At 33.8% G+C, this 26635-nt stretch overlaps 1 protein-coding gene across 3 annotated transcripts in view; it reads right to left on the bottom strand.

The window, feature by feature from the left end:
* CEP162 (centrosomal protein 162) overlaps positions 1-26635 on the bottom strand; it is an 81838-nt gene that overhangs the window by 39519 nt on the left and 15684 nt on the right. For all 3 annotated transcript variants that reach the window (XM_006926342.3, XM_015600541.2, XM_025042584.1), the window contains 10 exons: positions 23524-23637; positions 18795-18986; positions 18135-18219; positions 13715-13997; positions 12571-12832; positions 5285-5418; positions 4790-5017; positions 4115-4255; positions 2220-2332; positions 115-214 (listed from right to left, as the gene is read on the bottom strand). In XM_006926342.3, coding sequence (XP_006926404.1) covers positions 115-214; positions 2220-2332; positions 4115-4255; positions 4790-5017; positions 5285-5418; positions 12571-12832; positions 13715-13997; positions 18135-18219; positions 18795-18986; positions 23524-23637 — 1652 coding nt within the window. The remainder of the gene's footprint in view (positions 1-114; positions 215-2219; positions 2333-4114; positions 4256-4789; positions 5018-5284; positions 5419-12570; positions 12833-13714; positions 13998-18134; positions 18220-18794; positions 18987-23523; positions 23638-26635) is intronic.

The following is a 26635-nucleotide window of genomic DNA, read 5'->3' as shown; positions in this document are numbered from 1 at the left end:
AATTTATAAACAGATCTTATTTATTCATAAATTACAAAAAGATTTTTTGCATGTATAGGGATTTTTACAATAATCTTTTCTATTGCTAATAGTTAAAATCCTTATACAACTTACCTGTGCCAAACGTAATTCTGCTAACAAATCTGTAAAATTCTGGTTTCTGGTGGGCTCTTCAACTGCTTGAGACAGCAAATGACTTTTTTGCATCTGTTCTCTGATTTATTTTGAAAATAAAGATTTTTTTTACAAGGAACTCTTTTCAATACAAAATATTAAAAGGAATTCTTTTCAATAAAATTACAAGGAACTCTTTTCAATACAAAAAATTAAAAACTCTAATGGATGTTGGAACTATGTGAGTCACTGAAAATAAAAAGGTTATTTAATCTAAAGACTAAAATACCATTTAAAAGAAAATACATATTAAGGGAAATGTTTATGTTTACTCTAAAGGAACTGAACCCCTAGGATTACTGGTTTATTTAACATATAATTAAATAATATAACTATTAAAATATTTCCTAATTTTCAGAGAAAAAAAAATTAACGTCCCAGAAAGATGTGCTGCACTTTTCCTGTGGTGTTGTGTACTCCCTGCTAACATCATTCTAGATTCCTTTCTGAGAAACACAAATTGCCAATCATAGACATGGAAAATAACAAACAAAACCAAACACAGTCTACTATTTGTACCTAACATCAACTTTTCTGTTTTTCAGAGACATTACATAAGGAATTTAAGAATCCACATATGATCATCTAACCCTAATATACTAAAAAAAGCATTTATTTCATTGTGAAAGTTCATTTAGAGTTTCAGTTTGGGATCTTGGAATAGATCTTCTCTTTTAAAAGCTGGTCAGTATAAGAGGTGATATTTTGAAATACTTTATTAAAGTACCTGGGAAGAAAGCAGATGTAAATGCTTTCATGCCATTAGTACTATGTAGATTATGACATTTAGCCTTGGGTCACACTTATCAGGAGAAAGGAGCACAGGTTTTCTTTCTTTCTTTCTTTCTTTTTCTAATTTCCACGAAAGTGTCCTCGCTTGCCCAACCCGTGTATCTTCTACCTTTATCAGCTATAAGGTGTACCTTTTTCTATTTTTCATGAAAGATCAGTATGAGCTAACAGCAGCCCTGCCTCTTACATCCTAGGTTACCTAACAACAAAACAATTGGAAGAGATATGTGAACATAGCATTCATGACATTTATAGCCAAAAGACCTTCTTCTGAAAGCAGTCCTGAGTAATTATGTGTTTATGTGAAATGATACACAACTGGTAGTCATTTCCTAAAAGCAGATAGTACCCTAGCATGCCCATGCCTCTGGGTTCAACTTTTTCACTTAAAATGTTAAAAGTTGGATGTAAAACATTCAAAAGAATTTATAATCTGAAATATAATTCCTAAGTAGGTGCTGGTGCTCTATCAGCCCACCAACTCAAGAGGTTTTCCTTCTCTGTAGAAATGACTCAGCCAAACAGCAACTTCTACTCCCTGGCCTAGAGGATGTCCTTGGATTGCTTCCTGGGCATACTTCAGCCAGTGACAGCCTGGCTTGGGATACAAAAGCCTGCCACTCCCCAGAGGAAACCCCTACCCCTCCCTGGGGCACCCCTTGGCCAGTGACTAGCTGGCTTGAGAGCACAAAAGGCTGTCCCCTATTGCCGTAGGTGGGGACCAACTATGTAATGCAATCTGTTCTCCTGAGCGTCCTGGTGAGAGTGGAATGAAGCCAGTCTCCAGCTGAGACAACATTCTCACTTCCCTTCCCTCCTCCTACCCACCCTACCCATCTTGCTTCTTTCTCTTGATCCCATTCTCTTGAGAGTTATCCTCCAGGAAATCATCTCCACAAGGATTCCCATCTCTAGCTCTACATGTACAAAACCTGACCTAAGATAGCAAGTGATAATGTATTTTTTTAGCATTATTACTAATATGCATTACATAAGCTTCTCAGGCTTAATGACCTATCAAGAGGAATGCTGTATGTTCAATTTTCTGAAAGTGGTCTTAGACTCAAATAGCTGAAACTACAGTATAATACCAAAAGAAAAATCTATTAAATATTAAAAATATAAAAGTTACAAAACTGTAAATCAGTGTATAAACTTTTTCATTTCTAACTAAATGTATTATTAATATAACAATAAAGTGCTTAGAAACAGTCTAAAGTATATTTGGTTTTAAGAATTTAAAAAGGACTTACTTTAAGGAAGCTAACTCGCTGAACAAACTCTGGTTTTCCTTAAACATTCGTTCCTCATTTTTCTTGTTTTGTTCTTGGAGGTTTTTCACTTGATTATACAATTTTTCATTTTCCTTTTTATAAATAAAAAATTACATTTTAGTTAAAAGCCAGTAGTACCTCCATAAGTATATATGCTCATAACATATATATCTTTTAAACATTTTCAAGGTTTTAAAAATTTCTTGTTCTTGAATCTTTTTAAAACTCTTTATCTCAGAAGAAAACTTATTATTGAAAACAATACTTTCCAAAATGCTTACTCAAAAAAAAAAGTTGTGAAAATTCCCAAAGCCAAAGAGTGTAGTGTCAGTATAAGAGACTGCATTTCACAGGAGTAAACGGTGAGTGACTGCAGGAATAACCACATTACAATTCTGTGCTCCCAGATGGAAAGGCCAGTGGGACTATTTGCACCCTCTTTTTTGTTTTTAGTCTGGCTTCCCATGGTGAGGTAATTCAATGTAGCCACAATGGGTGTCCATGCTGTTTCTGGAAATTTCTGTGAGCAGGGAGTTAGAGACTGGTTGTTTCTGAACGATCAGGACAAGGCAGAGCATAAACTAGACCCAGTTCATTACCAGGCTTGAGCTAAAGAGTAACTCAAACACTGCGATCAGATGAAAAAAGTACCAATCTGTGCTTAGGTGCTCTGGCTTATTAATCTTCTTAAAATTAAGAATCTGATGAATACCAAGGACCTTGGAGGACCTAATGAAAACTAGGAACTGTTTAACCATGTCTGGCCTAGTGCCTGACAAATGGCCTGTGCTTAAATATCTGCAGAATTAATAAAACCTAGAAAAATACATAAATATACAACACACTGATATATAAATTTTGTGTTATATTTGTGGGAAGAGGTGGTTGGCAAACTTACAGGTCTATGAAATCCTCCTTAAAACCCATGCTCTAGCTGGCATGATTAGAATAGTAGACAAAGGGTTTGGAAGGGCAATGTGTCCTGCAAAATCAGTACCATTTCATTTATTGTAAATGCTGTAATCTCTAATGTGGTAATGCTTCCTTTGGGATGGCCCTGAATGACAATGCTTGTTATTGGTAGGCTCAATGCTTAGGCTATGGTTGTCAAAAGAGAAAAAGGTAATGCAAGGGGTAGGGGTAGAGTGGGGGAAGAAACAAAGATGAAGTCTCATGCTGGAGATCATCAAATGTGTCCTGGCTGACTGTCAAGTCAACGTCACCTAGATTCCATCACATTTCACAAATGTCTACCTTCTGTGGGACACATAAATTTTCTCAATTCAATTTTTTTCACTCAATTTCAGATTCATATATTTAAATATAATACAAAACTAGCCAATATTATCTAATGAAAAACATTACAAGAAACTAAAGAAAAATAGGAAAGTTTCTAAGGAACACAGCCATTAAAAGTAGTAACAGGCAACATTCATTGATTAGTTACTATGTGCCAGGTACTAAGAGATTGGTTTGCACTGTCTTGTTTTAATTTCACAACCATCTTATGAGATAGGTACTATTACTATCTCCATTTCACAGATGAAGAAATTAGTTTAGAGAAGTAAGTGATTTGCTCAAGGCTGCACAGCTGGTTGTAGACCTAAGTCTTAAACTATATTTTCTGAATCCAGAATATATGCTCTTAACCACTTTAATTCTGCCCATGAGAAATGTGCAGATTAGTCAAAGTATTACTTCTTCATGTTTGCCAGAATTCCCATTATCCGTTAAATGAGCACATAATATTTTTAACATGCCTGACTGCCTGATTCTTATAATATACGGTTTCACCATGTCTGGCCTAGTGCCTGGAGGATGAAAGGATCTCAAAAAAAAAAAAAAAAAACCTATGTGATGAAAAATCACCATACCTGTTGATATCCCTGAAGAAGTGTCTCTTGTTCTTGTATTTCTTTTTGGATTTGCTTCAATTTTTCTTCAGTGACAGGATCAGTTGTTTCTCCAAAATGTAACCACCTTTGTTTTCTGTTTGTTTCTCCAAAGCTATTTAACTTTGAGAAAATGCAGAAATTTTTTTATGTGGAGAAGGAAATGATGAAGTGAGAAGTGAGGAAGAATAAGAGAAAACTCAAGGTACATGGACCTAAAACTGTCTTGTAATCACACTGGAATTAATGTAACACCGCTACAGTTAAATCATTAGTGTTGTTTTGTGCTGATGGTTCTGAGGATGGAAATAACTCAGAAATGCTACATAATGTCATTCTCTGAATCTAGACCTTCTATAACAGTTCTTTCTGAATTGTCTTCTTTTGAAGGTCATAGTGAACTAAGGGATTTGTTTCAAAAAGGACTGCTAACAGAAGAAAACTATCAAAATGAGCCAATTGAAATTTCAATTTTTTCCCCCCAGGGAGTTGGATTTAGGCTCTTCTGAAAGGAGACACTCTCAGGAACCATGCTCATGTTTTATATAGCAAATATATCAAGCCAAACAGCTCCAGGAACAATGGATGACAATGCATTTAGCAGGAAGTACAAGTTTTTAAATAATAAAAGGAAAAATGGAACAATGTGTCTAGTACCTTGGTTTGAAGAATATAATTGTCTTGATTCAGTTTGAAGAGTTCCTTTTCCTGTTGCCTCTTTAGTTCTTCCATCTTATTTTCCAGCTCTCTCTCTTTTTCTGAGAATATGACTTTAATTTGCTCAATTAGGGCTTGTGCACCCCTCCATTTTTCCTCTGCTTCCTGAACTCTTTTAAACATAATTAATTCTGTCTCTGTGTTCCCGCCACAGCATCCTAAGGAATCCTTTTAAGGAAAAGTATTACTTCATTACAGATTCACAAATAAGATTCAAACAGAGGTGGTTAAAAAAGCAAACACAAAGAATTAAAATGACAAAGTTAATAAATAAAGCTAAATTAAAAAAAAATCACTAAGTATTCAATAAGAATGATTAGAATCTCATCCTTGAAGCAAAAGAAATATCATTTATTTCATTATTTGCAATTTAGCTTTAATTTAATTTCAAATCAGAAAAACATTATGAATATTAGTTTGAAATGCAATACCTACATTCTGTAACTGAACACAAAAATCAGTTTCTGTAGAGTCTTCAGACTTCTTAGGAGTAGCCAGGCTACTTTCACTTTTGGGAGCTGATTTACCCAATGCTGCAGGCTTGATGAGTTTTGTTTCAGATAAGATATCTAAGTATTGTAAACAGTAGATAAAAATACCACAAATGTAAACAAAATCAAATGTCTATTTAGCAATTATGTAACAAAAAGAATGACTACAACAGAAACAATAACGTAAATGATCTCAAAATAGACTGATGTATTACACTATAGTACAGCTGTTTCACTGAACTCAGAACTGTCGCCCATAATCCCATAATCAACACACTACTCTGTTAGACATAGAATGCTAATTAACCTAAGATTCATGTCAAATGCAGCTAAATAAATGTGAGAATGTAGACTGAGATAATTTTAGGCTTTATTACTTTTAAATTATTCTTTTAAAAGTTCACAGCAATAACAATTAAGAATGTCTAAATGATGAATCAAAGAGCAATTGATGACATTATGAAGCATTTTAGTTTGAGACTGTGTGCCTTTAAAGCAGACTTTTTAAGTAGTGTATATCAAGACAGTATATATCAATGGAATAATATATAAATGGTGTGAAAATTTTATAACAGCTAGTTTAAATCTGATTTAAAAAGATAAAATTAGAATACTGTTCTAATACCCCGAAAATACATATTAAATTAGAAAATAATGTAACTTCTGTATATTATGGTCAAACTTTCAGCTTTTAAGGTACCTTGTAAACCCCAAAGAGTAGAAATAATTCTAAGGTCAACGAATTATTCAGTTAAATATAAAAAATGTTTAAGGGAAATAACTAGAAGAGATCTGAAGGCCCATATTCAAATACTACAGATTCTGAGCTGAACACTCAGTAAACATTTATCAAGATGCTTAATTTTTAAATGTAAAGTTTACTTTTTCATTGAAAGGAAATATAGTTATTAAAGATTTGGAGAATAGGAAAAGTCAAAAGAAAAAACAAATCATCAATAGTACCTCACTTAAATATTTTAATCTTTTTCTCAGGCATGCAGAAATTTCCTTATAGAGTAATCATGTTTACTGGACTGTTTCATGTAGGTTTTCTGGAGAAATCCTTAAAGCATTCACTAAGAAACTGCATCACTGGAAAAGCAGACATGAATCCTTCCAAATCACTGGAGGTCCATTAATGCGGCCAATGAACGGCACGTGATCTGCGGGCACTGTGATTCTCTCTAGGACCCAGCAGCCAAGAGTGGCAGGTGATTCTTGTTCAGCTGTAGTCAGTCATAGCTTTTACACCAGAATTCTCCCTTCTTGAGTTCTTAATTTTGATACAGCTAAGTAATTATTTTCAATAATGGTATATAGACAGTGTTTTTTCCCTTTTCATGGGAAATAAAATATGCTTGGATATAAAATTCAAATATGAAAACACTGCAGACTTCAGAACCCTTCTTAAAGAAACAATGGATTAAGAAAATTCAGTCAAATAAGAAACTAATCAAAGTAATTTCAGAATGGAGAAGCTATGGATAGGGAACTAGTGAAAAGCATTCAATCTTTTAATAATCAGAACCAAGATCTAAATTCAAAAGCTGAGGGAAATTATAGTTGCGGGAGAGAATAAATGTTTCTCGGACAAGTAAAAATTTAAACCAACAAAAATAGGTAAGAGGCATGTGAGTGGTAGGTGTAAGAGTTTTACTATCTTTATATTTCACAGTGAAAACTGAAAATGTATAAAATTGAAAAATGCTGTTAAAAATGACAACACGTATTTGACAACCTTTAAGGAGTTTTCATAATCTATTTTGTTAAAAGGATCTTTTGGGATATAATATTTTATAGGAAAAAGTTTCTTTTTCTTCTTACAGATTTAAGTAAAACTAAATCTAATATTTAAAAAGAACTTGTAAATTGTGATCCTGTTATGTTCTGTCATTTATCCATATGTCTGCTTCTCTCGTCTTCCATCTACTCATCTGTGATTCCTTCTATCTGTATAACTACATACATACTGAGAAGCACGAAATGATGTTCACCCACTATGACATCAGTTGTTTCTGGCTAAATTATTGCTTTCTTCTTTTTTATTTTTTTGTATTTTTGAATTTTAATAATGAGCAACTATTCCTTTCATGACAATAAAATTACTTCAAAAATAAAAACATAAAGAGTTAAGAGCTACAGAAAATTAATACAGAATGAAAAGGTAAACAACCATACAGGAGGTACTGCTAGCTGCCAATCTCTTCTTCTTCCCTATTGACAGAAACCTAATTTTGCCCCTGGCACAATGTGCCCAGTTAAAAACAATCATCTCCTTGGACTCCATGCAACTGGAGATGGCCACATAATAGAAGTTCTGGCCAATAAGTTGAAAGCAAAATTTTCCTACATGGGGATTCCAGGAAAATAACTACTTTCCTTATTAAGAAGCTGACGATTTAACTTGTATTAACTTTCACCTTTCCTCATGACAGGGCCTGGAAGTTGAGTGATCATCTTATGACAACAAAGACAAAAGTCAAAGATTAAGGATTTTGCAGCAACAAAGAAGCAATCTGGTTCCTTGCAGAGTTGCACCAGTTCTGAAATGCCTATCCCTGGCTTCTTTGTTACATGAAAAAAAGAAACCTTTTATTTTTTCATCTTAACCAATGTTGATCCCAGGTGCATTCTCTATTCTGTACACAAATCTCCATCTCAGAGTCTGCTTCTCAGAGAACTAAGCCTGTTGACAAGTAACAACCATCTCAAAGAAATTACAGTTCTGAATAAAACTAAAATTGCTATGGGCAAATTCTCAATAAAAAGAGATTAAAAAACCATACTTAATAGTCTAATGGAAAAAAGGAGCTCAGTATAAAAATAGACAGCCATAGTTTATCGTGGTACTTTAATGTAAATTTTAGTAATGCATTTTATTTTTATTTGGTAGTCATAAATACTATACAATTTTGAAATAGGAAAAAATACTCATAAAAATATTGTTGCCTTCATCTGTCAACATCTGCATCACCCCTCATTTCTTTTCCATCTACGGTGACATTACTTCTGTCTTCATTCTTAGTAATTTCCATATAATCATAGGTAATCCTTTCAAACCCCAGGGTTTTGGTTCTCTATATTTCTCTCCACCTCAGCTATTCACTCCCACTAGGTATACTCCAGATCTTTTTCTATTATTAGTAATGCAATCATTCCTGAATCTCGGTCTTAGGCATTTACTCTCTATTAATCCCATCTCTTACTTTCTGCCCCACTGGGGTCCAGTATGTTGATCCTACCTATTTCAAACTGTATCACACCCCTTGATGTCCTTCCTTTCTTCATTATTCAGCTTAACTTCCATACACTTTGTTAGTTACCTTCTTGATCCTCTCTCAGTTCATTGTACTCACTTGGCAAAAAACACTCTCCTTGGTAAATTCAGCTATACAACTACCCAATACCTGTAATCATGCAGTGAAATGTGGCTGGACATGCACACACAAGTGTGTATACACACACAGAGACACACACACACACACACACACACACACTGCCTGGTCTCAATTTAAATTCATGATCATTAACTTCAAGTACACTTTCTGCTGCTCGCATTCTAATTCTCTAGGATAACTATTTCACATCTTCTCCAACATCCCTACCCCCATCTTCACTGCCAGCTAATGACATTGCTTTTTATTTCTCAAAGAAAATGGAAGCAATCAGAAGAAAGCATCCACCCTCTCACCACTTCTATCCACCTACCAGTATCTGCACCCACATTCTCCCCCTACCTAAAGCCAACCCTTCCAATGTATACTAGATCCTCTACTCAAAGACATGGCTCTAGCGACTTTTCCCCACTCTCCATCATGAATTTTTTTCCTGTCTACTGAATCTTTCCAAAAAGGATAAACATAAAACTCACACTATTATAAAAATAAAGAATAAAGCAAAGCAAAACTAAAGGTTTCTCTTGATTCCATTTGCATACCAGCTCCTGCCCATTTTTTCCCATCTTTTCTTTCTTCCACAGTAGTCTATAACTTGAACTATCCAAGTCTACTCTTCTATTCCTTCTATTTCCACTCAGTTTGCCTTTACAGGCACATATCGACAGAAATGGCTTGCCCAATTTACTGATTACCTCCTTCTTGCTAAACCCAAAGGTCAGTTGTCAGTCTTCACCTTTCTTTATTTTCTAGCTGCAATTGATAGAGCAGATCAATTCTCTTTTATACACTTTATTCACTTGGATCCCACATATTCAGGTTTCCTCTGATCTTACTCTGTCTTCTTTGCAGTTATCCCTCTTCTCCCTGACCTCATACGGTTAGCATGCCCAGGGATCAGGCCTTGGTTTGCCTTTTTCTCGAGCTATGCTCACTTTCTTGATAATTTTCATCAGTCTCATGGCTTAAAAATATTAGTTTTTTTAAACATCTCACAAATAATATCTACAATCCATTCCTCTCTCTTGAATTCTAGACTTTTATATCTAACTGCTTTCTTGTCATCTCCCCTTGCATGTAGAACAGACAGCTCAAAATGATCAACAAGATTCTTGACCTTTTCTCTATCCCGAAATCTGCTCTACCTTAGCCTCCCCATCCCAGCTGGCTATTACCTCCACTTTTCGTTTCTTAAGGCAAAAACTTTGGCATGATGCTCTTTCTTAACCCCAACCCATTTTTTTAGATTTTTGGTTCTATCTTCTTAACATATCCTTATCCAGCCACTTCTCATCACCTCCACTGCCACCACCCTGGATCAAGCCCCATTACTACTAGCCTGGATTCCTAAAATCACCTTCTACTTGGTCCCTGTGCTTCTTCCTTTGCTCTCTATGGTATGTGTATATTTTTATGTGTATATGGTCTATAACACAGCTGCCAGAGAAATTCATCTAAAGGGTAATTGAGATGAGGTCACTCCCATGGTCAAAACTTTTCAGGGGCTCATCTTTTCATGTAGACTAAAAGCCTAAGTCTTTAAAATGCCCAAATCTTTAAAATGCCCTAGAAAAACCTATATACGCTTGCCCATTCAGATCTCTGATCTCGTCTACTACCCTCTTTGCTCACTTTGCCCCTAGCTATGTGGGGCTTCTATACTGTTCCTTGAACATGCCAGGCATTCTTCCCCACTATAGGACTTTTGCACTGGCTGTTTTAGCTTTCTCGAATATGCTACCCCTAAATATCCACACAGCCAAGTTCCTTACATCCTACAAGTCTTTGTTCAAACAGCCCTTTCTTAAGGAGGCCTAAGTAAAATTGTGACCTGCTGCACTCCAACACTCAAACTCTTGCTCTACTTTTTATTTTTCCTTAGCATATAACGTTTACTTATTTATTATGCTTATTATTGAATGTCTGTCTTCTCAATAGATGAAGAGTTTCGCAAAATGGAGAGGGAAGGTTTCCTTGTCTATTTTGTTAACTGATGTATGTAAAGGGGCCTCTACTGGCGCCTGCACCAAGGTAGGTGCTCAAAAAATATTTGTTAAATGAATTCATTTGGATAAAGTAAACTTAAAAATTGTTGGGGTTAATTTATCTAAATTAAATATAATAAATATTAAAAACAAAATTTCATTTCCTTGCTCCCAAAAGTACAAAATGAATACTCCTAAATCATCAATGAAAAATTTTCACATTCCTCGATTCTAAAATTCAAGGAATGTTCCAAGTGTTTTTTTCCTAACAGTAAGCACTAGATCCAATGAGTGGTTATCAATAACTGAGTATACAACAACATCACAAGCAAATGTTCCACAGAAAAGAAAATAAGAGAACATAAAAGACTTTTTAGGGAAAGGGGCTAATTAGAGGTCCCTAGGTTAAGAACAGGAGAAAAGGATGCTTGTATTAATCCAACAGAATCATATTACTGTCTCTCCAGAATAACCAATCCATGTTATTCTCCTTTACTCTGACATAGATCAGCCCTAACCTTTTCATCTTATATGCATAGGTTGCTAAAGTGAAAACATATGCATAGAGACAGAAGGAGAGTCTTTAATGTCTAAAGAATTTTCAATACAGGTATTCCTTGAAGATATTGTGGGTTTTGTTCCAGACCATTTACCATAATAAAGCAAGTATTACAATAAAGTGAGTCATAATCTTTTAGCTAGTGGAAGGCCCTGTCTTCCATTTCTAAAAAAACATAACACCTGTGGAGTGCAACAAAGCAGCATGCAATAAAATGAGGTATTCCTGTATAGTCAAAGTGGTCCTGGAATTGACAAAAATAGGGAAAGGAAAGGGAAGACATTGCAAGCTAGAAATGAATTTTCCAATGAGGCTAGTTCTTCTCTTACAACTATGACCATATACCAATGATGAAATTGGTCACCTATTCAATTTAATCACAAAGAAAAGGACAAAATGTTTCTGGCTCTATTATGGCTCTCTTAAAAGTAGCAGAAATGTTTGTTTGACCTGAACACTTCTATTTCTTTTAATAGCTTCATGGGCTCTACTTTGAAAATTACCCTTTCCTACTGTCAATATAAATGACTACGTTAGGAAATAACAGAGTTACTGTGATGTATAAAAATATGCATTATTTGATAAATAAAACATCCTGCCTCTCCAAGACTATACTGCACTAATACCTAATCTCTCTGTCTACCTTTATTTGTAGGTTGCCATTTGCATTCTGAATATACAGCTTTTCTCTGGTAAACATTTTGTTTATAGAGCCAACCAGATGAGGGAGAGTTTGACTCTCCTACCTGATATTCACTTCCTGTATTTTCCGGGTCTCATTCAGGAAAAGCTAGAACTAATGACGAAAAACCTCATGTAAATTGAATCACTCAGAAATGGAATGTATACCTTAAGGTTAATTCTTTTCTATCAATAAAGAAAGTTCATAGGAGAAAAGGAAACAGGGAAAATAGAAAACAAAGAAAGCAAAATAATACACTACAGGTGACTCTTGAAAAATGCATGGGTTAGGGAAACCAACCCCTCTACGCTGTCAAAAATCCATGTATAACTTGACGTTCCGAAAACTTAATAGCCTATTGTTGACCAGAAGTCTTACTGATAACACAGTCAATTAAATATATTTTGTATGTGACATGTATTATATACTGTACATTACAATAAGGTAAGCTAGAAAGGAGAAAATGTTAAGAAAATCATAAGGAAATATACTTACGTTATTTATTGAAAAAAAAATCCACATATAAGTGGACCCATAAAATCTAAACCTACATTGTTCAAAGGTCAATTGTATATATACAGAATTCTATTATGAAAAGATTATGATTACCTTTTTTCTTAGCTTGATTTGAGGTGGGAATGGACCGCAAGTTTTTGCTTTTCATAATGTCCTTCGAAGTTTTCTTTTCGAGAGTAGAAAATGTCTTAAATGGTGAACTGGGTTTTCCATAGCCTGAGCTCCTAACTGATGCATATAATCCACTCTGGGGTTTTCTTTTAAGTAAAGGAGGTGCACTTCTGGCCTTCTTATATGGTACCTGTTTACCAATTACACCCCCTTCTTCTCCAGAACTAAGCTGAGATCTAAAAGACTGTGTACAACAAGAACAAACTGTTTAGAATTGAAATGAATTTCAACTACAGTTATAAATGGTAATTTAACAGATGGCAAACCATAGTGATTACTAAATAACATAGACTGTAAAAAGCAAACCACTACATTAAAATTCTTTAAGTCTAATTCATTGGAATTTTACTATTTTGAAGAACATCTTCAAAGCCAGGAATAAAACAATAAAATAAGCTTGCCAGAAAGCTGTATGTGTAATTACTAGAATGAACATGAGTATAGCATGGGAAGAACATATTTTGAAATGACATAAAATCTTTTTCCTCCAGATTTCTCAAGATAAAAAATTTTAATATCCTGCCCAACTTCACAAAGAATTTCAGATCGTTTATGGTAAACACACAACTCAAAATTGTAAAATAAAAATATTGGGAACATGAAACTATAAATCAGAATAGATCAAGAACAGAGGGAAATGGAATAGTGAAACATAAGTTTCTCAATAGTTGCTAATAGCATTTATATAAAATGTCAACTTAACCTACTTTTGCAGAACACAGACTACTATTACAATGAAAAAAAAGCACCAGAATGAAGAATAAACTTTACTTCATATGCTACTCAAATTGTGGACTATGTTTACCCCCTAAAATTGTTTTAATGGAAAAGACAGCTTCTAAAAGAAAGTTAATGCTATAGAAGTATTTTTTAATTTGGGAACTGCAGGTCGTAGCAGTAAATATATATTCTTCACATATATCCAGGATCTATCTGGAGATTAATATATAATCAATCCTACTATACTAAGCAGTATGTACTAAAAAAAAAAGGATATATTTATTAATTAATAGTACTTATATAACTTTATCAATATGTCAAATCAATCTGGATTATAAACACTTACTTTATTTATTTTGTCATCACGAGGTAATACTGAAGGACCAACAGATAGTTTTTTCCTCAAAATATCAAGGTACATTTTATCTATATGTTCTTCAGTAGTGTTTACTCTTGCACAGCTATTATCTGTATCTTCAATTGTTGTCTTTTGTAAAACTACATTCTCTTCATTTTTGTCAAAAAATTGGTTCACATTTTGTGGCTCTTGAGACATAACATTTGGCTTCATCTTAAGGGGTAAAGGGCTTACAATTTCAGTTTCTTCACTAACAGCCAGTTTCTTATAGCTATAAAACAAGTAAAACAAAACAGAACAGAGAATAAACCCTAAATGACTCTATAAATATCAGTTTTATTAACATATATATACACACATATATTTAGTATTTGTAACTATTCAAATAAAGTCATTAATGTTAAATACAATATTTACAATCCTGGTTAAGGGTATACTCACATAGTATCATGTAATTACTTTGAATTTCAGATAATAATTTTAATGCAGTATAAGGGATTGAGTGAATGACTCTAAGACCTACACATCAAAGAAAAGCCAAACCAAACAAGACTAAGATTGCTTCTGTATAAGAAAAAATAAAATATAAATTTCTAAATGAACTTTTTCTAATATATCTTTTAAAGTCAACATGAATTTGAAGCAGAAAATGGTATACATTTTGGTAGAAACTAATGAAGTAATCATAATTTATGCCAATGAGGCAAAGATTACAAATGTTAAAAAGCATAAATTTCATTACAGTACAGGAAAAATTTCAAAGTAAAACAAAAATCATGAGGATTTAGAAATAAAGTTTCTGTGGTTTATAACACTTAAATGCAATATAACATTTCATGCCAGTAGATTTGAAAAATATGGAAAATTTTCCTTAAAGAAAAGTTCTAAATGTGGTTAAACATCAACATATTATGAGGGCTCCAAGAATATAGATATTGCTATTTTCAAATTATTTAATCATGGTCAATTAAGTCTTTTAATTTTGTAATGATAAAATAAGATTACAGGAAAATTTAAGAGGCTACTACTTTCATGTAAGGTAGATTGGCTTCTCAGTAACTATTAGAAGCTTTTAAAAATAGATAGAATGACCAGAAAGTATAACAGTTCTTTCATTCCGCACGGTTGCAGAACCTGGCTAGATATTCACCAAAACTGCTTCCTACTTTTTGCTTTGCATGAGCTAAACCACATTTCCTTGCTACCATGCATCAAGATAGGATCATTTACTAGTTCCTGCCTTTAGAATGTGAGTGCTATGGTAACAAGAACTAAAATATGTGTCATTAGCTTAGTGGTGGGGTTTTGGGTCGAAAGGAAACTGATACTAAAGGCTGGAGAAGTGGCAACCCATGTTTTACAGTAGCAAAACATTTGCTAAACTATCACGTACAATAGTTTATAAGGCAGACAACATACCTACTGAGTCTAGGGTACTAAGAGAAACGGCCAGAGAAAACAAGAAGGATTTAAGTGCTAGCTACTTCTGGCTACTTGAACAAGATATTATAAGAAGGAGATGAGATCAAGTTAGGGTGAGCCAGTTTGTAAGAAGAAATCAAAGGGAACAGAGAGAGTCTAGAAACTCAGGGCCTCTTCTTTTACTCTCTGTGTCTGGACTCAAACAGTAAGATCTGGCACTGAAAAATGCTATGAGAAAACAAGATTTCATGAAACTTCTCAGTTGAAAAGACTGACTCAGACTCAGTTCCTTGGCAAAGATCATATTAAAGGTGTCATCTTCACACTTAAGATTATTGTTCCCAATAATATCCAGATAGCTTCGATTAATTCAAGAGAAAAACAAACAAACAAACAGAGGGACAAGGAAGCAAAGACACAAAGCAGATTTAAAACCTTTGTCTAGTACACAGGACTGACACATGGGACTGACTGGAACCCAAAAGATCAGAATCCTAACATTTCTGAAGGAACTGTAAAGGCAAAGAAACCACGACCTTATTTAAACAACAAAAAAAGCCAGTGACTGGGAGTATTAAAATAAAATGAGTGCCTCCTCCAAGATGGGTATATTCTCCCTTCAAAACCCACTTCAGTTGTGGTCAAGGGTAAAAAAAAAAATACAAGGCAAATTCTCTAAGGAGTGGAACTAGGAGCTATATGGAACAACATATTTATAAAGTAGTTCCTCTTTAAGAGCAATATGATGGCCTATTAAGAAAAATCCCCATTTGCAAAGTGGGGGATCTTTAAAAGGTCCTCCAGTGGATTTCAAGTAGCATTACCGTATTTTCCTTCTATTTTTCCTCTCTGAATGGGAATATCTGTTGCAGTTCTACCATTATACATTAGGTGGGGGTGAGGCAGTATATAAGTTGCCTTTTTAATTCATTGATTAGTAGACAATGAGGAGCCACATTCGAACCCGATGGAGAGCACTGCACTTCACTTGGAAATTCTCATCTTACAGATGGATACAGTCCTGAATGGGACTTTGGGCTCTTTGCTTTAGGGAGGAGGTGAGTGGGTCCGTGTGTAAAGATGAATAAAATGGAAATTTGGCTATTAGAAGGGTATACTCTGATTGAGACTGCCTATATGCCTACCAAACTCATTTTTCTTTTTGGGCACACAAGCAAACTGTATTTCTCAGTTCTCTTGGAATTTTGTTAGCTAGATGTGCTGGCTCTTACCAATAGAATGTGAGCTGAAGTGATGTAATACTTTTGTGTTAAGGCAGTTAAAATATGCTAACTCATCCTTTTTCTTTCCTACTGACTGCTTGAATGAGGGCATGACAACTTTAAAACCACGTGCTCATGACAGAAGCCCAAGTCCCTAAATTAACTATGTAGAGTCCCACCCTAACCCCACTGACACACATGAGATTACGATGTGAGCAAGAAATTTTTGATGATGTCGAGCTATGAAAATTTCAATGATTATGTGTTATAGCAGCTAGGATTATTTACCCTACAATTAGTTTACTACAGAATTTTTGGATACGTATACTAAAGTTTATATTACTGACATTTCTATAATTACTATTATGTCTTTAATGTAACACACCTGTTTTCAGCTTTTAAACATAAATGTAATAATCTATGTTTTAGAATTCACATTACTAAAATGGTTCCACCTATATTAACAAAGACACAACATATAGAAAATCTCTTCAGGAACACTAACATATGTCCAAACAGCAATGGTGGGTGAGCACGATCGGCCCTTTAAAAATAATAACTAGCACTGCAGATCAGTGGAAGAATCTTAGACTTAGCATTCAAGTAGATGGGTTTTAGTGTAAGCTTCACTGCATCATTTTTGCTCAACTAGTACAAATGTAGAAACAAGGCCAAGAAATCGCTGTAAGTGGATTTACATGATGAAGATATAGTACAAGGGGCTCAAAATGTGCCTATTGAAAACATAAATGAGCGAATGAATAGTACATAAATAAATGATAGGCTTTTCACAGAAATATTTCAGGGACATCAAAGATCTGACAAGGTAAGTGGTTAAGTATATGGACTTCCTGTGTCCCTAGTCATAGTCATATGACCTTGGGCAATTTATTTAACCTCTTTAAGACTCAGTTTTCTTATCTACAAAATGAGGATAATAATGGAATATATTTCATGGAGTTGCTGTAAGACTAAATAAAGTTGTGTAAAGAACTTTGCATAGTAGTTGGCCCACAGTAAGCATGTGATAAAAATGCTAGTTGTTATCACCACCATCATAATTTGGTTCTTCTGAAAGCTCCACCACTAAATTGAATTTATTGCAATTTCATCACCTGAATGATGGGGATTAAAGATGTCTGTTTTACTTGTATGAAAATCACATGGGATAATGGATGTGATACTCTAAGTGCTACAAATGTAAAGTTGTCTTAAGACAAAGTTATTGTGATTGCTACTCTGTGTATTGGAGAATGACAGTGAGGTATCCCAGAAGCTTCCACTAAAAAAGTACAGGAGCTGGAGTATTTTCTTGAAGCCTGTTTCTCTTGTGCCCAAAGCACTCACTCTGGGGATAATGGCCAGTCTATGACTAACTGCAAAACTAACTGGCTTATAAAGAAGCAAATCCATGACTCATATACAGAATAAAATTCATGTTCCTCCTCTTTGTTCGAAGCAACTATCCTTGAGCTATTTAAAGCTGAAGAAATTATAAGTGGTGACAAGCTTTAAGACTACTTAATGTCAGTAACTTTCTTAGTAGCATCTGGTTTTTTTTTTTTTAGCACTAGAAGAATTCTAATGAATTAATTAAGTAAGAAATAATACAAAAAGAAGAGAGCAGTGACTCACAGGTAGACGCATACAAGTTATAGATTAATCATTCAATAGGAATGATTATGTAGAACAACTGATCCTATAAGTTTTCAGTGACAAAACAACAAAGAAACAACCTGTATAATCCATTCCAAAACTCATACCTGACAGGCTTTAAGTCCAAACCACCACTGATCCCAAAGGAATCTATTCTGATAGGTTTCATCAACTCCTCTACTGTGGGCAGATCTAAGAGGGGAAAAAAGTTTAAATAGCAATAAAAAATGTTATGTAAATTACTTAATTTAATGTCTAATACCACTAAAATTTCATTTTCTCTGATTGACAGTTAACAAAATGATGTATGCAATAAAGCTAATTTCCCACTGTAGACTTGCTTATACTATGACAACTTCCATATTGATACATATGTTTATTTGATGTACAGATATATATATATATTTCTCAAATATATGTGTATGGGTACATCTACACACACACACTTATCTGCTAAATATGTATTTAGTTGACCCTAAAATACTGTTCTTTTAAAAAATAACTTTAGTATATGTACATGGAAAAAGATTTAAAAATATGAAAATGGTTATGTAATTTCTTAATTTGGTCAAGGCATATTGGAGGAGAAATTGAAATTTTATTCCATGTTCAGCACTAACTATATAGTTAAACCAATAATTTCCAGATTTCATTTGAACAAATCCTTTAAATAAATTCAGAGATTGAGAAATAATCACTACAGCAAACTGAATCTAAACTACACTAAAGTGGAAACTGTTCAAAGAGAGTCTCAAATAAGCTTTTACCAGATTCTGTAGTAGAGATGTTTTTGGAAGACTCTTCATTTTCTTGAAGATGACCTTTCACTGAGCTCTTGATATTTTCCATGGCACTCCTCTCAATTCTTTGTTCATCTGCATCTCCCAAAGAATGGGCTATATGACAATAAGCCTGATGGAGAGCTTCAATGTCACTATTGCTTTGTCCGTAAGAAACACCTGTTGAAATAAATGTAATGTCCAGTATAATCACACAAATATATGAGAAATATAAAACACTAACATCATTTCTCTATCTGTTAGGATAGAGGACAATGGTGACATGATAGAGTTAAATAAAAAACTAGGCAATATGTAGGTAAAGCCTACCAGTATAAAATCACAGCAAGCTCAAAAACTCTTTTCAGCAAGCTGAGCTGTGTCTTGACATGTTAATTATAAAATCTGACTCCACTATTGTCCTCCCTTTCTACTACCCTTAATTAACCCCTCAGCATTGGATAAAATTACTCCTAAATTTCTCAAACTGACACAATCATTTCCCTTACCACTACCACTCTCTCGCTTGGGTTCCCTGTACAACCAAGCATTTTGGAGTCTGCATTTCTTCAACTGAAATTTGCTCCTCTAACTTTGAAATTCAATATGTGTTCCAATATCCTGCTAAAGTTGCTACCATGAAAACCAATTTCCTAAAGACCAAATCTAAGCATCTAGTTCTCTTCAACACTATGAGACATTTGACACTATCCTTTTCCTGGGAACTGTTTCTTCTATATCCCTTCTTCTCCTTGTTCTTCCCACTAGTCTAATGGCTACTTCTCCATCTCTTGTGGCTCATCTTAGGGCTCCATCTTTAGCTTTTTTAAGCCTCTCATTTATTCATTTATTTTTGGGGGGGGCCTAATTTCATCAAGACCATTAGCTTCAACTATTATCCATATGGTCAAGACTCTCAACTGTCTTTTGTCCTTAATTTTTTTCTGAATAAAGACATTTAGGTTTTTCTATAAGTAAATCACATCTAATATACTCCCAATTGAATTTATTACATTCCCCAACAAAACTTGTTTTACAACCAGTATTTCCTATTTTAGCTAATGGCATCACTTTATTCATCTAGTCATCCAAAACAGATCTGATGCCACTGTTCACTCTTCCTTCCCTATTAACTCCCTCCTCCCACCAAATGATAAATTGTGAAAAAAAAGAATTAGAAGAATCTAATGACAATAGTGATCTAAGATTTTTGAGTATTTTCTTTTTCATTTTGTAACTTTCATTACTAACAGTGGAATTTTCAAAATTAGAGAAAAGAATAAGAGTCATAGGAAAGTGAAAAAGAGAAGAAAAATAGGGTGACTAGTTTCCTTTTCTCTTGATACCCATGATTAGTTAATGCTTAAAAATAAAACAGGATATACAACCCCATCTTCCTCTATATAAACTGTAAGTTGTATACTATATAACTCTAAGGGGCTATTTTTTAACTCTGAATGCAAGAGGCAACAAAATGACACATATAGAATTGTATAAGAATGCCTTACAATGGGATATCTTCCTATCTAATGCTTCAGGTCACCACTACTATTTGGAGCATGTTCAATAAATAAAGGAGCTTGATTAAATTAAAAATAAAAAGTGGGGGATACTGTTAGAGCAATCATTAACAGTTAAGTGGCAGGGACTTTCCAAAATCACTTGAGAAAAAATATCTTGCCTGTAATGGTAAGCCTGACTCTTGCCCTAAGCCATCAGTCAGAATTCAGAGTAGCATGACTGGGGGAGAGAATTAATCTTTATAAAGGAAAAAGGCACAGGTGTTTCTTCCCTTCTCTACAGAAATATCAGAATATTTAGGTATCTGCTGAGTACGTACAAAAGAAATGACCCCAAGGTTAAGTAGCAGAGCAGTACTGAATGTTCATGCTTAATTTATCAGGTGTTGAGTATCAGAAACAAGAGGTTCCAGGCTTTAAAGCAACAGCAGAGCAAACATGCAGAAAAACAAACAGCCTAAAAGCTAGAGATGAGAAATGGAGGATAGAAGGTATTATGGGCTGCTCAGAAAACAAAGCAGAGGAAAGATACTTTTCTCCTAACTTGAGTCATTAACCCAAGTGATTTTAAAATAACTCCAGAGTCATATAAGTTAACTTTTTTTCATGCATTTTACGAAGAGAAAAGTAAAGGCCTGACTTCTCTGCCTTTTACATTAAAAAGAGGGTACTCTATGTAGTTACTTTATGTATTAACACAAGTCAAAAGCTCCCTATATTTTCCCACTGAAGAAAGATGAGACATGTCAAATCTTATTTTGCAGAAGCAAGGGTCTGGTTGTGGAGCAATACTGTCACCTTGTGCCTGCTCCAGTCATGTAGCCACAGCACAAAGTGGTACTTGCTCATGAGACATATGAAAATAAGTGAAAGGCTATATCAGACCTGGTGTTAGGAAAACTTCATTTTTATAGTTATTAAACTTTTTAATACAAAAGCACAGATTTCATAAATAATATTTTTAAAAGATGATCTTTCACAATGTAGCGGCTAAACTAAGCCTTCTTAATCCGAATAGAAACATGGTAAAAAAAACAAAACAACAAACAAAGTTAAAGAAACAAAAAAAACCCCACTGATCTTTTCAGTTCGTAAACCAAGTTCGGATACTGATTTGAAGATTTCAAGTGGATTTCTGAAGTATTAGGTAATGCAATACCCTACAGCCGATTAGATTTACACTGTATGTTTTCAAGTTCTTTATTATAACTTGTATGATTAACAAATGATTGATATGAATTCTAATAATAACTACAGAGTTGCTACTGCTTATTAAATCTTATTAAATGTACTAGGCACTTGCAGCTGACCATCCAAAATCTTCATTTTAAAGAAGGGAAAACGGGCTTAGAAGCATTAATTGTCCAGTGTTACCCAGCTGATAACTGGCAAGGCTGGGGATATGAAACAAAGTCTACATGACAATAAGTTCATTCTCTACTATCCTCCAGAACATTTAAGAAATAACACCAAAAAACTACAGCTTTATATAGTTGCTTAGATTACCTTAAAAGAAGTTTTACTTTTAGAAATACAGTTTTTATTTTTGAGTTTTTCTTAAAAGATTACCTTAAAAGAAGTTTTACTTTTAGAAATACAGTTTTTATTTTTGAAATACAATAGTGGTTTTCATACTGTATTTTACAAAATCATCGTGTTTCAGAGAACATTATGGATTCCACAGATGCTTGTTTGAAATTTCATTTTAAATAGTGCTTTAAACCATAAACCTGTAATAGAAGTTAATCTACACATTCAAGTGTGCCATTCATGTAATGTGAAGACCATCTGAGTGATATCTTTGTCTCTTGCTGTTTTCATACATATCTTAAAGTTTCTCTGGTCATATTGTACATATATTAACTTTCTATACTGAATCACTGCAGCTCCACACTGGTCTTTTATAAGAATTCATGTCTGCTTACTGAAAACTGTGAAAATGGACTATCACAGCACATAAGTGACACGTACTTAAATAAACAGCAGTAAGCCTGAGGAACACGCACTCAGCACATGGTTTCATCATGGCGGAATACTTGGGTAATAATAAATGAGTAACAAGTCTTGTTGGAAAAATTCTGTTGTACTTTTTTGACTTTTCTGTTTATATTTTAAAAAGAAAATGGGTTAAATCAAGATAGTGTTGACTCTTAGAATGGCAGTGACTATAAAAAGGAGATCTGAGTGGACTTTTTGTAGTTTGGGGCATGTTTTTTTAATCTGATTCCTGGTTACATAGATGTGTTCAGTATTTGAAAATTCATCAAGTTGCACTATTATGATACATGAATAGATTTTCTATAGGTTATCATATTTCAATAAAAAAGTAAAAAAACAAAAATAAAATTCAATCAATTGCTTGGATTTGGTTAGCGACTGATCGATTCTATGGCTTTTTTCCCCACTAGTGTTTGGATTGGTTTAGTTGACCAAACAGGTTAACAGAAACTGGCAAAGCAAACTGATTAAAAAGTTCCCATTTGCAACTATTTATGTAGTAAATTAAGAATACTTTCATATTATACAACAAAATATACAAACATATTGGAAGTCTGATGGTGACAGAATATAACAAACATTTATAACTTCTGATTTCAAAAGATTTATTGCTCTAACTTTATAAGTAAATGTTATAAATGTAAACATTTATATTTATGCCAATAAAATACCATTTTCATCTAGAGAGTACTACATAAGTTTTTATTGGAAATAAGGATTACACTACTTTAAAAATGTTTGAAAAGGCATTGTCCTAAAGACCTTTACAACTTTTAATAAAGTCGAGATGGCCTAGGCATTTCAAAATTTTGGGATGTGATTCAGGTTTTTATTGCATGAAGGGAACTATGGAAAAGCACAAGACCAAAGTTTCATCTTTCCTACATCTGGCAAATTTAACTGAATACTCGGGAGGGGTACAAAAATTAGTTAATATTCACCTACAGTGCTGTACTTTTTATCAATAGTATTCATTCATTTATTAATAAGTATTTATTTAAAAACACACTTTACTTGGTTAACAAGCATTGTCACCATCAGCAAGTTCAGGTTAAGTTGTTAAATACGGTAGAAATGTGAGATTTAAGATTTTATTGCCAACATAGTTATTATACATATTATTATATATCATATATAAATGAAGTCAGTCATAAAATATTACATATTCAGAAAACGGTGAGTTTTTCAAACATTTTTACCTGTTGTCATTTCATTATCAGTCATTTCTGGCAGGGCCTTTGGCTTAGTTGTTGCTCTATCCTGTTCATCAAAGTTGACTTCTGCCACAGAGTCTAAGGAATCAAGCAGCACCACTGGAACAATATAAAGAAAAAAAAAATATTAGAAATGTAGAGAAATTTCCTTTAAGAAAACATTTTAATCATATTCGATCTGCGTAAAAATAAAGATAAATGCTTACATATAAAGAATATATAATCTAAGTAGCATGATTTTCTTCTTAGGTACAAGAGAATAGGAGTGCATCAGCATACATACCTATGCTTATATACAGGTCTAATATACATTTATATGTGAAAGGCAAAGGGCCTGAGAAAAATAACAAAAGGAATATTCATTTTCCAACTTTACTGAGGCATAGCTGACAATTAAGAATTACATATATTTATTTAAAGTATACAACTTGATAATTTGATATATATTATAAAATATTCATCACAATCCAGCAAATTAATATTCACCACCTTGTAGCTACCTTTTCTGTGTGTGGTGAGAACACTTAAGATCTCCCCTCTTAGCAACTCTGAAGTACACATTATTAACTACAGTTATACTGTTGCACACTAGGTCTGCAGAACTTATTTATCCTGCATTAACTAAAATTTTGTACCCTTAGCCAGCATCGTCCCCTATCCTACTCCCCTGCCTCTGGTAATGATCACTCTTCTGTTTGAGTTTGACATTTTTAGATTCCACATATAAGCGAGATCATGCAGTATTTCTTTCTGCATCTGCCTTACTTCACTTAGCATAACATCCTCCATGTCCATCCATGTTGTTGCAAATGGCAGGATTTCTTTTTTTTAAAAAAAGCCTGAATAATATATATACAAATATGTATATATATGTATACATATACATATCTATAGATATCTCTTTGAAATAGATATCAAAAATTGCTGGATAATAAGGTGTTCTATTTTTAATTTTTTTCAGTAACCTCCATACTGTTTTCCACAGTGGCTGTTACCAGTTTATATTCCCACTAACAGTGCACAAAAGTTTCCTTTTTTTCATCCTTGCCAGCATTTATCTTTTGTCTTTTTAACAGTCATCCTAACAGGTGTGAGGTGATATCTCATTGTGGTTTTAAACTGTAGTTCTCTGATGATTACTGAAGCTGAGCATTTTTTCATATCCCTCTTGGCCACTTACTTATCTTCTTTAGAAAAATGTCTATTCAGGTCCTTTCCACTTTGAGTTATTTGGATTTTTTGCTATTGAGTTGTATGAGTTCCTTTTTTATTTTAGATACTAACCCCTTATCAGATATATGGTTTGCAAATATTTTCTCCCATTCCATAGGTTGCCCTTTTGTTTTGCTGGTGGTTTCCTTTGTCGTGCGGAAGTTTTTAGCTTGCTAACAACAACAAAAATATTTAGTCCCACCTTTTTTTCCTTGTTGCCTTTGATTTTGATATCAAATCCAAAAAATCATTGCCAAATCCAACATCAAGGAGATGACCCTCTTTATTTTCTCCTAGCAGTTTTACAATTTCAGGTCTTATGTTTAAGTCTTTAATCCATGTTAAACACCATTTATTGAAGAGACTATCGTTTCTTGTATTCTTGGTGACTTTGTCAAAAATCGACCAAGTATGCATATACTTCTGAGCTCTCTATCCTGTTCATTGACCTATATGTCTGTTTTTAACACTAATACCATACTGTTTCAATTACTAGTTTTGTAAAACAGTTTGAAATTAGGAAGTGTGATGCCTCCAGCATTGTTCTTTTTTCACTAGATTGCCCTGGCTCTTTGGGATCTTTTGTGTTTTCACATGAATTTTAGGATTTTTTTTCCTATCTGTGAAAAATTCCATTGGAATTTTGATAGGGATTACACTGGATCTATAGTTCACTTTGGGTAGTATGGTCATTAAAACAATATTAACTCTTCTAATCCATGAACGTGTAATAATCTTTCCATTTATTTATGTCTGCTTCAATTTCTTTCATCGATATTCTATAGTTTTCAGTGTACATATCTTTTACTGCTTTTGTTAAATTTCTAAGTATTTTATTCTTTCGGATTTTTAAAAAATTTTATTTATTTTCAAGTATACAGTACAATGGTTAGACATCTATATAGTTCACAAAATGATCCCCCAATTGCTCCCTCCCTCCCCTGCACCTTCACCTAGCCATCATATTAATCCTAACTGCATTCCCTATGCTGTGCTCCCCATTCCCATGACCAACTATCAACTACTACTTTGTACTTCTTTAACCCTTCACCCCATTCTCCCAGTCCCCCACCCTCATCCCCTCTGTCCATCACCAAATTGTCCACTATTGTGAGTCTGTTTTAGATTAGTTTGTTCTTTAGATTCCACATATTAAGTGAAATCATATGGTATTTATCTTTCTCTGACTTATTTCACTCAGCATAATAACCTCTAGTGAATAAATACCCAGAAGTGCAATTGCTGGGTCAAAAGGTATATTCATTTTTAGTTTTCCGAGAAACCTCCATACTGTTTTCCATAGCAGCTGTACCAATTTGCAGTCCCATCAACAATGTATGAGGGTTCCTTTTTCTCTGCATCCTCACTAACATGTTATTTTTTGATTTATTGATAATAGTCATTCTGACAGCTGTGAGGTTATATCTTATTGTGGTTTTAATTTGTATTTATCTGATGCTTAGCCTCCTTGAGCATCTTTACATATGCCTATTAACCATCTGTATTTCCTCTTTGGAGAAATATCTGTTTAGGTCGTCTGCCCATTTTTTAATTGGATTGCTTGTTTTCTGGTTGTTGAGTTGTATAAGTTCTCTACACATTTTGGATATTAACTCTTTATCAGATGTATCATTAGCAAATATCTTCTCCCAAACAGTCGATTGTCTTTTGTTTTGTTGATGGTTCTCTCTGCTGTACGAAAACTTTTTAGTTTGACATAGTCCCATTTGTTTGTTTTCTTTTGTTTTCCTTGCCCAAGGAGATATATCTGAAAAGAAATTCCTGTTAGTAATATCGGAGTTTACTGCCTATGTTTTCTTCTAGAAGTTTTATGATTTCAGGCCTTACATTTAAGTCTTTAATACATTTTGAGTCTATTCTTGTA

This window comes from Pteropus alecto, unplaced genomic scaffold, assembly GCF_000325575.1.
Source record: "Pteropus alecto unplaced genomic scaffold, ASM32557v1 scaffold7, whole genome shotgun sequence".
In the NCBI taxonomy this organism is placed as follows: domain Eukaryota; kingdom Metazoa; phylum Chordata; class Mammalia; order Chiroptera; family Pteropodidae; genus Pteropus; species Pteropus alecto.
The sequence above is the reverse complement of the archived record's forward strand: the minus strand, read 5'-3'. Positions and strand labels throughout refer to the sequence as shown.